Genomic DNA, 12,071 nt, shown 5'->3' on the forward strand with positions numbered 1-12,071 from the left:
TGACGGGGCGGTGCCCCAGTTCCCCTATCGGCCCTACTCTGTGAGTGACAGAGGGGAGCTCCTCAACCCTCTGATCGGCCCTGCTCTGTGAGTGACAGGGGGCAGCGCCCCAACCCCCTGATCGGCCCTGCTCTGTGCATGACAGGGCGGTGCCCCAACTCCCCAATCAGCCCTGCTCTGAGCCTGTCCAGGGGCTGCACTTAGGGATTGGGCCTGCCCTCTGCCACCCGGGAGCAGGCCTAAGCCAGCAGGTCGTTATCTCCCGAGAGGTCCCAGATTGTGAGAGGGCACAGGCCGGGCTGGGGGACCCCCCCCCCCCCCCCCCCGAGTGCACAAATTTTTGGTGCACCGGGCCTCTAGAATATTATAAAAGCATTCAGAAAGATTTCCAGGTGTTTTGGAAAATAACAGTTGCAAAGGGTTATGTCAGGAGCTAATTTGCCCCAACCTTCCCTTGGGCCATGCGTGCAGATGTTGATAGTGAGGTTGAAGCAACCCTGTAGGAACTGGGATCTCAGGGAAGGGCTGGAGGTGGGGAGGGGCTTGAACCCAGGAACATGAGTGCAATTGGAATTCATGTGAGCACTTTAATTAAACAACAAATTGCAATGGTCTGTGTGAGGATGAACAACTAGAAGGTGAAACACATAACTCTCCCTTGGTAGATGGGCAATTTCATACTGACACCAACAGGCTTTCCTACTCCCTTCCTCATTCCCCACAGAGATCAAGACTCAACATAGCTGAGCTAGACCTCAGCTCGATGTTGGACCTGCTCCTAGCACCTGGTCTGGCGAGTCAGCCTCCATGTTGGACCGAAAAGGGTTAAAAACAGCTTTTGAAGGCTTTGACAGTCTGTTCTGTCATCTTTTGGGAGGTCTTTGATGTGCCTCTTGAGGTTTGGGAAATAACTAAATCGCTCACCATCCCCATCCCTCTTAAAGACTTGCAGTTTCTTTTCAAAAGCCTTTATGTAACCAAACATAACATCAAGTGTCTTGTCAGTTCCTTGTAATTTAACATTTAAGTCATTCAAATGTTCAAAAAAATTGTAAAGGGAAGATTATAAGAGAGGGTTTCACAAGCCAGCAAAAGTTACTGGCATGCCATATTTGGCACACGTGCCAGGGGTTGCCCACCCCTGAACTAGACCTTGCTCTTTCAGATTACCACTTGTTCTGATAGATGGCACATGCACTTTCTGAGCAGCACTTCAAAACGTACAAAGTGGAAAATTGAGTCTCTGAATGGTTTGCCTCAAAACAAGGAAAGTTCTATTGGTATGGTATCCCCAAATTCCCTGAAAGATGGGGAAAATGAGTAGCTCACAATGGACATTACCTTGAGTAAAGCACTTCTGATGTTTCTCTTGAAATTATCGTGTTTTCTTTGATTACAAAATCCGCATTAACTGGTACAATTAGTATGTCCTGTAACGGAACAAATTCATAAAGCCCCTGGTTCAGATGAATCTTAGTCATAAAATATCATCACATACATATCCTTACGAATGCTCCATGGGTATGTCAGAAAGTATAGTAGAAGAATATTGAACATCTTGTTTCTGCAATGACTTGGTCCTTTAGGTGGGCACATGCATAGTTAGAAATAAGGTGAGCCCCCAAATTCAGGGGCCCTGGAAGAACACAAAACATACTCGGGAGCCAGGCAGCAAGGCAAACATCTTTACTTCTACATAGAAGGTGCACACACATGGTCTGGAAGCAGATGCAAACCAAACAGGTGGTGTGCTCAGCTGTATAATCCTTGACGCCGGTGACCTGTCCTTTGCTCTTGATTGGAGCTCAGGCAGTCTTTTGCGACTGGCTAATTCAAAGGGAGAGGTTGGCCATTGCTGTTTCAAGATGGCAGCGCCCAGGGGAGCTGCAAGCCACGTGGCCAGCTGGCGGCTGCCAAGTCACGCTTTACAAAATGGCAGCTGTCTAAACTGTTCTTTGAAAAGATGACTTGTTTATACTCACAAATGGAACTGATGTTTACCACCTTGTAAATTCAGCCCTGGACAATAACTGTGCAGCTTTCATTTCAATCTCTGCTTACCTGCTATCCCTGGAATGTATAGTGATGGCTTCAAAAACTCTAGGGACAGATAAAGCCAATGGACATACCTCTGGTCAGGCTATGAATATAAAAAAAAAACTTTGCATTCAAAATAACAAAAGGTTTGAACTGCAAAGCATCCATGGTATCTGTGGTTCCTCTAGAAAGAATGACAAACATTAGGCTACATTCTAGAGAGAATAGATTCTCTCATCATTTATATTTCTATCTCGCTCCCTCTCCCTTTCTCTCTAAAATAATTAAAAAAACATATTTAAAAAAGTGAGAATAAAACCAGTATAACATGGGTAAATTACCCCAATAAAGAAGTTAACAGGCCAAAACTGGTTTGGCTCAGTGGATAGAGCATCAGCCTGCGGACTGAAAGGTCCCAGGTTCGATTCCGGTCAAGGCATGTACCTGGGTTGTGGGCACATCCCCTGTAGGAGGTGTGCAGGAGGCAGCTGATCGATGTTTCTCTCTCATAGATGTTTCTAACTCTCTATCTCTCTCCCTTCCTCTCTGTAAAAAATCAATAAAATATATTTTTAAAAAAAAGTTAACGAGACAACAATGAGAAATTCTTAAGGTTTCCAATGAAAATCAGGACAAGAAAAATCATTCCAATTACAAAGTACACAGATGCCAATTGTGGTATTCCAAACGTTCATATTCATATTAAAAACTATAGGTGTCAGCATGAGAACCCCAAACGTGGGCTACCTACTTCATGAATATAAAGCAAAATATTCGCCACATTCTGATGTCAGTCACTGCATTGTAAATTCCAAACTACTGAGTGGAAGATACAGAGACTTGAAAGGCTCATGAGGGACAGGAAGCTTTACATGCTGTAGTTCCACCACTGCCAAAGGAATGGCAGCTTAGAAGACAAAGTGAAAAACCAGAGGAACTGGGAATGAGAAATGAAAGAAATAGAATTAATTTTTCTGAGTTCAGTTAGCAATGCAGCCTGAGAAAGGTGTCCTCTCTCCACGTTCAGAGTTCATGCTGATTCTGCATCCTGGGTACAACAACGTCACTGGTATTGCAATTTACTTCTTAATTATAGAAAATCTATTACACAGACAGCACTGTCCTGAAGGTAAGTCTGGCCACATAAATGTCACAACCACAAATTGACATGCTCTCAAAAAGTTTTCAGCTCAACACAGTGGCACAGAAAAGGAAGTAACTTTGAAGACATAATTTACAAAACTCGAGAACTATTTTAAAAGATTTATTCAATAGGATTATTCTCTAATAGAAAAAAATAGTGTCCCTTACCATGTACACAATATTCCATGGGAAAGTACACAAGTAAAGTCCATATAGTATACAACAGCTCACAGATCTTTAAGGCAGAAACAATCAACCCCATAATTTCACACATACACCAGGAATAAAACACAGCAGCACCAAGTGATATGGGAACAGAATCACAATATTTCCTTTTCAAAATACTTCAAATGATTTCAATATAAATAACACTCTAAGTAACTACATATGGAAACATCAATTCCTTTCATATATTCAAATATACCAATATTTACTAACTACATTTAAAGTTTAAAATACACTGGGTGTACTAATTTAGAGCAATTTCTGAAAGGCATTTTGGCTACCTATCCAGTGTGAATTCATTGATGCTTTAAAATTCATAATCAATTACATACTTGGATAACATTTTTATATCTTTAAAATCTGTTAAGGCATTAGTTACTTGGAGTTTTATAAACTGTACATTTTAAACAAAAGTCCTTCCTCTTATATCATGAATGTAGAATTTCTACCCAATTGCAATCCCTGATAAGACTGGGGCTGTAGGTCCAACTATATGATTTCCCACATTCTTTAGTTTTAAGGATTCCCTCTAGAATAAATACCAATGTGAGGAATAAGCTACAGATGCTGATGAAAGACTTTAGGACACTGTTTAAATTTGTATTGTTTCTCCCCAGTATGAATTCTCATGTCAGGTAAGGTTTGCACAGTGAGTAAGCTTTGTCACATTCTTTATATCTGCTGGACTTCAATCCAGTAATAATGATATGTTGTATGAGATATAAATGAGGATATACATTTTGAGATATGCCTGATAATTTGTAAAGCCTTGTTTTATCATTCTCAATGTAGCTTCAACCATTGAAGCCTAGATCCTTTTTTTTAAAAAATATATTTTATTGATTTTTTACAGAGAGAAAGGGAGAGAGATAGAAGGTTAGAAACATCAATGAGAGAGAAACATCGATCAGCTGCCTCCTGCACATCTCCCACCGGGGATGTGTCCGCAACCTAGGTACATGCCCTTGACTGGAATCGAACTCGGAACCCTTCAGTCCACAGGCCGACGCCCTATCCACTGAGCCAAACCGGCCTCGGCGAAGCCTAGATCCTTAAATGAAAACTTAAATTACTGCTGTGTTTCTGTAGAATGATTCCTAAAATGTTGAGTAGGTTAGACCACAGGTTAAAGGCTTTCACACATTTTCAATAGTATAAGGCTTTCCACCATTGTAAAATCTCTGATGTTCAGTAAATTTTTAGCAGTGGGTAAAGGCTGCAGCCCAAAGTATACATTTGTAATGACTTTCTTTAGTATAAAGTCTCTCAGGTACAATAAGAGATGAATGCCTTTTAAAGCTTTGGTCTACGTTTTTCACATTCATAAGGCTTTGTCCCAGTATCCATTCTGTGATGTTCAGTAAGTTCTCACAGCTGGTCAAGGACTTATAACACTCCACACATCTGTAAGACTTCTATCAAGTATGATCTCTGCTGTACAATAAGGCAGGAACCCTGAGAAAATGCTGTTACATTCTCAACATTTATAAGGCTACACTCTTTGGTGAGCTCTCTGATGAAAATTGAAGGATGAGGACTGGCTAAAGGCTTTGCCACATTCGTTACATTTATAAGGCTTCTCTCCAGTATGAACTCTCTGGTGGTCAGTCAGTTTTGATGAGGTATTGAAGGATTTGCCACATTGTCTACATGTATAGGCTTCTCTCCACTGTGAACTCTCTGATGCTTAGTAAGTTCTGAGGAGCTTCCAAAAGATTTGCCACATTCTTTACATTTATGAGGCTTCTCTCCAGTGTGATCTCTGATGAGAAGTAAGGGAAGAAGAGGTGCCAAAGGATTTTCCACAGTCTCTGCATATGTAAGTCTTCTCGCCAGTATGAATTCTCTGAAGACGCTTAAGGGATGAGTAATAGGTAAAAGCTTTGCCACATTCATTACATTTATAAGGCTTCTGTCCAGTATGAATTCTCTGATGCTTAGCAAAGTATGAGATATCACAACCGCCTTTGCCACATTCATTACACTTATAAGGCTTCTCGCCAGTATGAATTCTCTGATGTGTAGTGAGGTGTGAGAACCGTCTAAAGGCTTTGCCACATTCTGTACATTTATAAGGCTTCTCTCCAGTATGAATACTGTGATGACGATTAAGGGATGAGTAATGGGTAAAGGCTTTGCCACATTCATCACATTTATAAGGCTTTTCTCCAGTATGAATTCTCTGATGGTGACTAAGGGATAAAGCCAAACTGAATCCTTTGTCACATTCTCTACATTTGAAAGACTTATCACCAGTAAGAACTATCTGATGTTGATTAAGGGATGCAGACTCGCTGAAGGCTTTGCCACATTCTCTACATTTATAAGGGTTCTCTCCAGTATGAACTCTCTGATGTCTATTAAGAGCGGAGGAATCGCTTAAAGGCTTTGCCAGATTCTCCACAATTATAAGGCTGCTCTCCAATATGAACTCTCTGATGAATAGTAAGGTTTGAGAACCATCCAAAGGCTTTGCCATATTCTCTACATTTCTAAGGCTTCTCTTCACTGTGAACTCTCTGATGCGTAGTAAGGTGTGAGATCTGTCTAAAGGCTTTGCCACATTGTCTACATTTGTAAGGCTTCTCTTCACTGTGAACTCTCTGATGCGTAGTAAGGTGTGAGCGCCGTCTAAAGGCTTTGCCACATTCTCTACATTTATAAGGCTTCTCTTCAGTATGAACTCTCTGATGTGTATTAAGATGTGAGGACCATCTAAAGGCTTTACCACATTCTCTACATTTATAAGGCTTCTCTCCTGTGTGAACTCTCTGATGGTTAGTAAGGGTTGATAAATCAGTGAAGGCTTTGCCACATTCTCTACATTTATAACGCTTCTCTCCTGTATGAATTCTCTGATGTCTATTAAGAGTAGAGGAATGTCTAAAGGCTTTGCTACATTCTCCACAATTATAAGGCTTCTCTCCAGTATGAACTTTCTGATGAGAAGTAAGGTTTGAGAACTGTCCAAAGGCTTTGCCACATTCTCTACATTTGTAAGGCTTCTCTCCAGTATGAACTCTCTCATGAGTAGTAAGGTATGAGAACCGTCCAAAGGCTTTGCCACATTCTCTACATTTATAAGGCTTCTCTCCTGTATGAACTCTCTGATGTCTATTAAAAACGGAGGGATCGCTAAAGGCTTTGCCACATTCTCCACAATTATAAGGCTTCTCTCCACTATGAACTCTCTGATGAGTAGTAAGGTGTGAGAACTGTCCAAAGGCTTTGCCACATTCTCTACATTTATACGGCTTCTCTCCTGTGTGAACTCTCTGATGGTTAGTAAGGGTTGATAAAGCAGTGAAGGCTTTGCCACATTCTCTACATTTATACGGCCTCTCTCCACTATGAACTCTCTGATGAATACTAAGTCTTGAGGGCCAGCTAAAAGTTTTGTCACATTCTGAACATTTATAAAACTTTTCTCCCATGTGATTTCTGTGATGTTGAGTATGTCCTGAGGACTGACTAACGGCTTTTCCATTTTCTCTGAGTTTGTAAAATTTTGCAATAGTATGAATTCTTCCCTTATGGACAATAAGAGATGAATGACATCTAAAGGCTTTACCACATGCTTTACAATTGTAAGGCTTCAGTCCAGTATGAATTTTCTGATGTAAAATACAACCTGAAGGACAATTAGATGTTTTACCAGAATCTTTACATTTATAAGGTTTTTTTCCACTATGGATTTTTTCCACTATATTTGTATTGACTATTTGACTAGAGATTATACCGCAATGATTCCATTTGTAAGCTTCCTTCCTAGTATGAATATTCTCTTCTTCAGTGTAATTTGATGACTGATAAAAAGACAGGACAAATTGACTTCCTTTGTGTGTCTTCTCCACAATAGGAATAACCTCATGTATTTTGTGATTGGACCTTGGGTCACAGACTCTTCCACTTTCATAATGGTCCTCTGCAAGTTCGCTTCTCCAATGATTAAGATATGACTCTCGCTTAAAATTTTTCCAATGTTCATTCCATTGATAACTTCTGTCTCCATTATGTGTACTCTGGTAGTAATGAGAGATAGATAGGCTTTTACTGACAGTTTTAATTTCATTAAACATGTACACTGTTCCATAAGAATCATTTCATGATACTCACTAAACCAAGATGGTTGTACAACAAAAGCTCTCCTAATTTATTAAAATAATACACAAAATTAAATACAAAAGAATGAATGAATCCTTTTTTAAAAGATTGCCAGCCCTAACCAGTTTGGCACAGTGGATAGAGTGTCGGCCTGCGGACTGTAGGGTCCCAGGTTCAATTCCGGTCAAGAGCATGTACCTTAATTGTGGGCACAACCTCAGTAGGGAGTGTGCAATAGGCAGCTGATTGATGTTTCCCTCTCATCGATGTTTCTAACTCTCTATCCCTCTCCCTTTCTCTCTGTAAAAAAATCAATAAAATAAATTTACAACAACAAAAAAGATTGCCAAATTGGCCAGCAAGCATGGTTCAATGGCTGAGTCTCGAAGTTTGAACCAGAAGGACGGTTCCATGCCCCATCAGGGCACAAGCCCCAGGCTCACAATCAGTCTCCAGTGTGAGGAATGCAGGAGGCAGCCAGTCAATGATTCTCTCTCATCACTGATGTTTGCCTCTCTCTCTTCATCTCCCTGCCTCGCTGAATTAAAAAAAATATAATGAATAAAAATAATAATGAAAGCACTAGCTGAATTGGCTCAGTGGATAGAGCTTTGGCAAGTAGACTGAAGGAACCTGGGTTTGATTCCAGTCAAGGGCATAGGCTCAGGTTACGGACGCCATCCTTCTTGAGGGGCATGTAGGAGGCATGCAATCAATGATACTCATCATTGATGTTACCATCTCTCTCCCTCTCCCTTCCTCTTTGAATTCAATGAAAATATATTTAAAAGTGATAATAATAATAAGAATGATTGCCCAATTGAGCATATTTAAATTTTATAGGTACGTTAGAAATCTCTACATTTAAGAAATGATTCCATGAAAGTTTAAGCTCACCCTACATCTTACAAAATTCAAATGATTATTTACACTGCAGACTATGTGAATTCCTACACTGCATCACATTAAAAGGAGTTTTGAATATTCACGTGCAGAAACACACTGATCTGCCAATGGAACTGACTTTAAAATGGAAAGTTTCCCAAATGCATAATATACTTGACCTCTTTAGGTAACAACAATTTTATTATAACTGTTACAGATTAGTTCTGTTTATATTAATAACTTCTGTTCTTGTCACTTTCTTCCTCAAATACCAAGACTTTCATTAAGTATAGATCATCAAATTGACACCTTTCATATCTTACCAATATCATTTCAGAGAATAAATCTTGTATTCCGATATTTGGCATAAAGGCCTGGTCATCTTCAGATGACATAGCTGAAAGAAAACAAATTTTCAGTTTGACAATTAGGTGAGTGCACTTTGAAGTTACCAGCAAGTATTGACCAAACGACATTTTTGAATATTCCAAGAGCCAGTGAACGATTCAAGGAAAGCTCAAGATAGGTACAATGAGGAAAACAAACATCAAAGAGGGGCAAGGTGTTGCTTACATTTGCGGATCATTCCTGCTCCAACCCCCTAAAGCACAATGGCAATATTATAAAAACACTCCCAATTCACAGTTTCTTTGCTGGGGAGAGATGAGGGGAGTGCGTGTTCAATGATCTCCATGTTTTGAAGCATCTTGAATAACAAGTGGCTGTTGTGCATGATACAGAGTGCGAATAGAATGGAGGTACAAGGTGAGTGCCCTATAGTGGCAGCTACAAATGAGAAATTGTTCGAGCACCACAAAGACTGTGATACTCAAGATGTATATCAGGCATGACAGATACAGTGGGTCTGAGAAAGAAACAGACAACATTTCCAACTGGGAAATTAAACAGCCGAACCAAGAACAGAGGTCTTGAAAACAGTATTGACTGAAAGTAGAATATGTTCCACAGATGGCTGGTAGTTTTCTCTTATAGAAAGCATGTTCAAAAGCCTGCTACTTTACAATTGAGGAATCTCAACAAAAGATATCAGTCATGAAAAGAAAAGAAAAAAAAACAGAAAAAGTGTACCATCCAAAAATCAAAATAAATGTAACCAAACTGGCACTACATTAATGGAAATATATTAATTACCTCAAAAAGAATAGAAAAATCAACAAAATAGTATGTAATAAAAAAAATCTACACTAATAAAAGAGAAACATGGTAATTAGTGTACGACCGCTACCCTTTTCATTGGCTAATCAGTGAGTATATGCAAAGTAACTGTCAGCCAAGATGGCGGCCGGCAGCCAGGCACTGAAGGGAGCATGAGGCTTGCTTGCTGCGGACTCCAACATTCCCCACCTCACTTGCCAGCCTCTCAGTTGCAACTCTAAGCAACTATGTACTATGTTGCAAATAAGAAGGTAAACAAACCCCAGAAACCAGCCTGACTGAAACCCAGCCGGACCGAAACTTTGTATCAATGTTTTCAGCAGCGAGGCCTCAGAGCTAAAGCTGGCCCAGAATAAAAAAAAAAAAAAAGGAAAAAAAAGGAGCGGTTGGGAGCTCCAGTCACTCGCCACCCGGAAAACAGCCCTCAGCCCCTCACCCAGACTGGCCAGGCACCCCAGTGGGGACCCCCGCCCTGATCCAGGACACCCTTCAGGGCAAACCAGCCAGCCCCCACCTGTGCACCAGGCCTCTATTCTATATAGTAAAAGGGTAATATGCCTCCCGGCACCGGGATCAGCCTGACAGGGGGCAGCGCCCAAAACACTGATCGCCCTGCAGCTCTATGTGTGACGGGGAGGGGCCACAACCTCCCTATCCGCCCTGCTCTGTTTGTGACAGGGAAAGGCGCCCCAACCCCCTGATCAGCCCTATTCTGTGCCTGATGGGGGGAGCTCCCCAATCCCCAGATTGCCCTGGGGCTCTGTGTTTGACAGGGTGCGGTGCCCAACCCCCCCCCCCCCCCGCCCCACGGGCCCTGCTCTGTGCCTGTGCCTGATAGGGGGGAGCTCACCAATCCCCTGATCGGCCCTGCGCTGTGTGTGACAGGGTGAGGCGCCCCAACCCCCTCCAACCCCCACGGGCCTTGCTGTGTGTGTGACAGGGTATGGCGCCCAAACCCCACCCCCCCACACACACACACAGGCCTTGCTCTGTGACAGGGTAGAGCCATAACCTCTCCATCGGCCCTGCCCCGAGTGTGACAGCGGTGGCACCCCATCCCCCTGATTGGCCCTGCTCTGTGGGTGATAGAGGATGGCGCCCCAACCCCCCTCCATGGGCCTTGCTCTATGTGTGACAGGGGCTGCACTTAGGGATTGGGCCTGCCCTCTGCCACCCGGGAGCAGGCCTAAGCCAGCAGGTCGTTATCTCCCGAGGGGTCCCAGACTGCGAGAGGGCACAGGCCAGGCTGGGGGACCCCCCACCCCCCCCGCCCCCCGAGTGCACAAATTTTTGTGCATCGGGCCTCTAGTATATATATGATGAGAAAATAGTGTATAAATACCACACCAAAAGGAGAAATTGAAATACATAATACCTGAATTAAAAAATACACTAGAGCCGAAACCGGTTTGGCTCAGTGGATAGAGCGTCGGCTTGCGGACTGAAGGGTCCCGGGTTCGATTCCGGTCAAGGGCATGTACATTGGTTGCGGGCACATCCCCAGTAGGAGATGTGCAGGAGGCAGCTGGTCGATGTTTCTCTCTCATCGATGTTTCTAACTCTCTATCCCTCTCCCTTCCTCTCTGTAAAAAATCAATAAAATATATTTAAAAAAAAAAATACACTAGAATCATGAATGAAAGACGTGATGAACTCAGAACATCAAAGAATTTGCCTGGCAGTGGTGGCTCAGCAGTTGAGCTTCAATCTATGAGCGAGGAGGTCACGGTTTGGTTCCACATGAGGGCACAGGCCTGACTTGAAGGCTCGATCCCCAATCATACAGGAAGGCAGCCGATCGATGATTCTCTCTCTTCACTGATGTTTCTCTCTCTCTCTCTCCCTTTCCTTTCCTCTCTGAAATCAATAAAGATACATTTTAAAAATAGTAATTAAATAATCAAAGAATTTGCTGACAGCAATCAAGGCTTAAAGATAGTGTAAGGAGCCTCTGGGACAGCTTCAAGCATACCAACATCAGAATTATAGGGGTGCCAGAAGATGAGAGACAGCAAGATATTGAAAACCTATTTGAAGAAATAATGGCAGAAAACTTCCCCCACCTGGTGAAAGAAATAGACTTACAGGTCCAGGAAGAGCAGAGAACCCCAAACAAAAGGAATCCCAAGAGGACCACACCAAGACACATCATAATTAAAATACCAAGAGCAAAAGACAAAGAGAGAATCTTAAAAGCAGCAAGAGAAAGAAACTCAGTTACCTACAAGGGAATACCCATACGACTGTCAGCTGATTTCTCAACAGAAACTTTGCGGGCCAGAAGGGAATGGCAAGAAATATTCAAAGTGATGAATAGCAAGAACCTACAACCAAGATGACTTTATCCAGCAAAGCTATCATTCAGAATTGAAGGTCAGATAAAGAGCTTCACAGATAAGGAAAAGCTAAAGGAGTTCATCACCACCAAACCAGTATTATACGAAATGCTGAAAGGTATCCTTTAAGAAGAGGAAGAAGAAGAAAAAGGTAAAGATACAAAT

At 42.0% G+C, this 12,071-nt stretch overlaps 1 protein-coding gene across 2 annotated transcripts in view; it reads right to left on the minus strand.

The window, feature by feature from the left end:
* Positions 1–1,092: 1,092 nt before the first annotated feature.
* LOC138999855 (zinc finger protein 665-like) overlaps positions 1,093–12,071 on the minus strand; it is a 29,931-nt gene continuing 18,952 nt past the window's right edge. The window contains exons 3-4 of one of the 2 annotated variants that reach the window (XM_070402070.1): positions 8,718–8,791; positions 1,093–1,430 (exon numbers count right to left, since the gene is read on the minus strand). In XM_070402070.1, the coding sequence (XP_070258171.1) occupies positions 1,338–1,430; positions 8,718–8,791 (167 nt within the window). In that variant the 3' untranslated portion in view covers positions 1,093–1,337. Of the gene's footprint in view, positions 1,431–5,788; positions 7,428–8,717; positions 8,792–12,071 lie in introns of those variants that run through there. The other variant, XM_070402069.1, reaches the window with a different exon arrangement.

This window comes from Myotis yumanensis, unplaced genomic scaffold, assembly GCF_028538775.1.
Source record: "Myotis yumanensis isolate MYYU_CA2020_CCGP unplaced genomic scaffold, mMyoYum1.0.hap1 SCAF_23, whole genome shotgun sequence".
NCBI lineage: Eukaryota > Metazoa > Chordata > Mammalia > Chiroptera > Vespertilionidae > Myotis > Myotis yumanensis.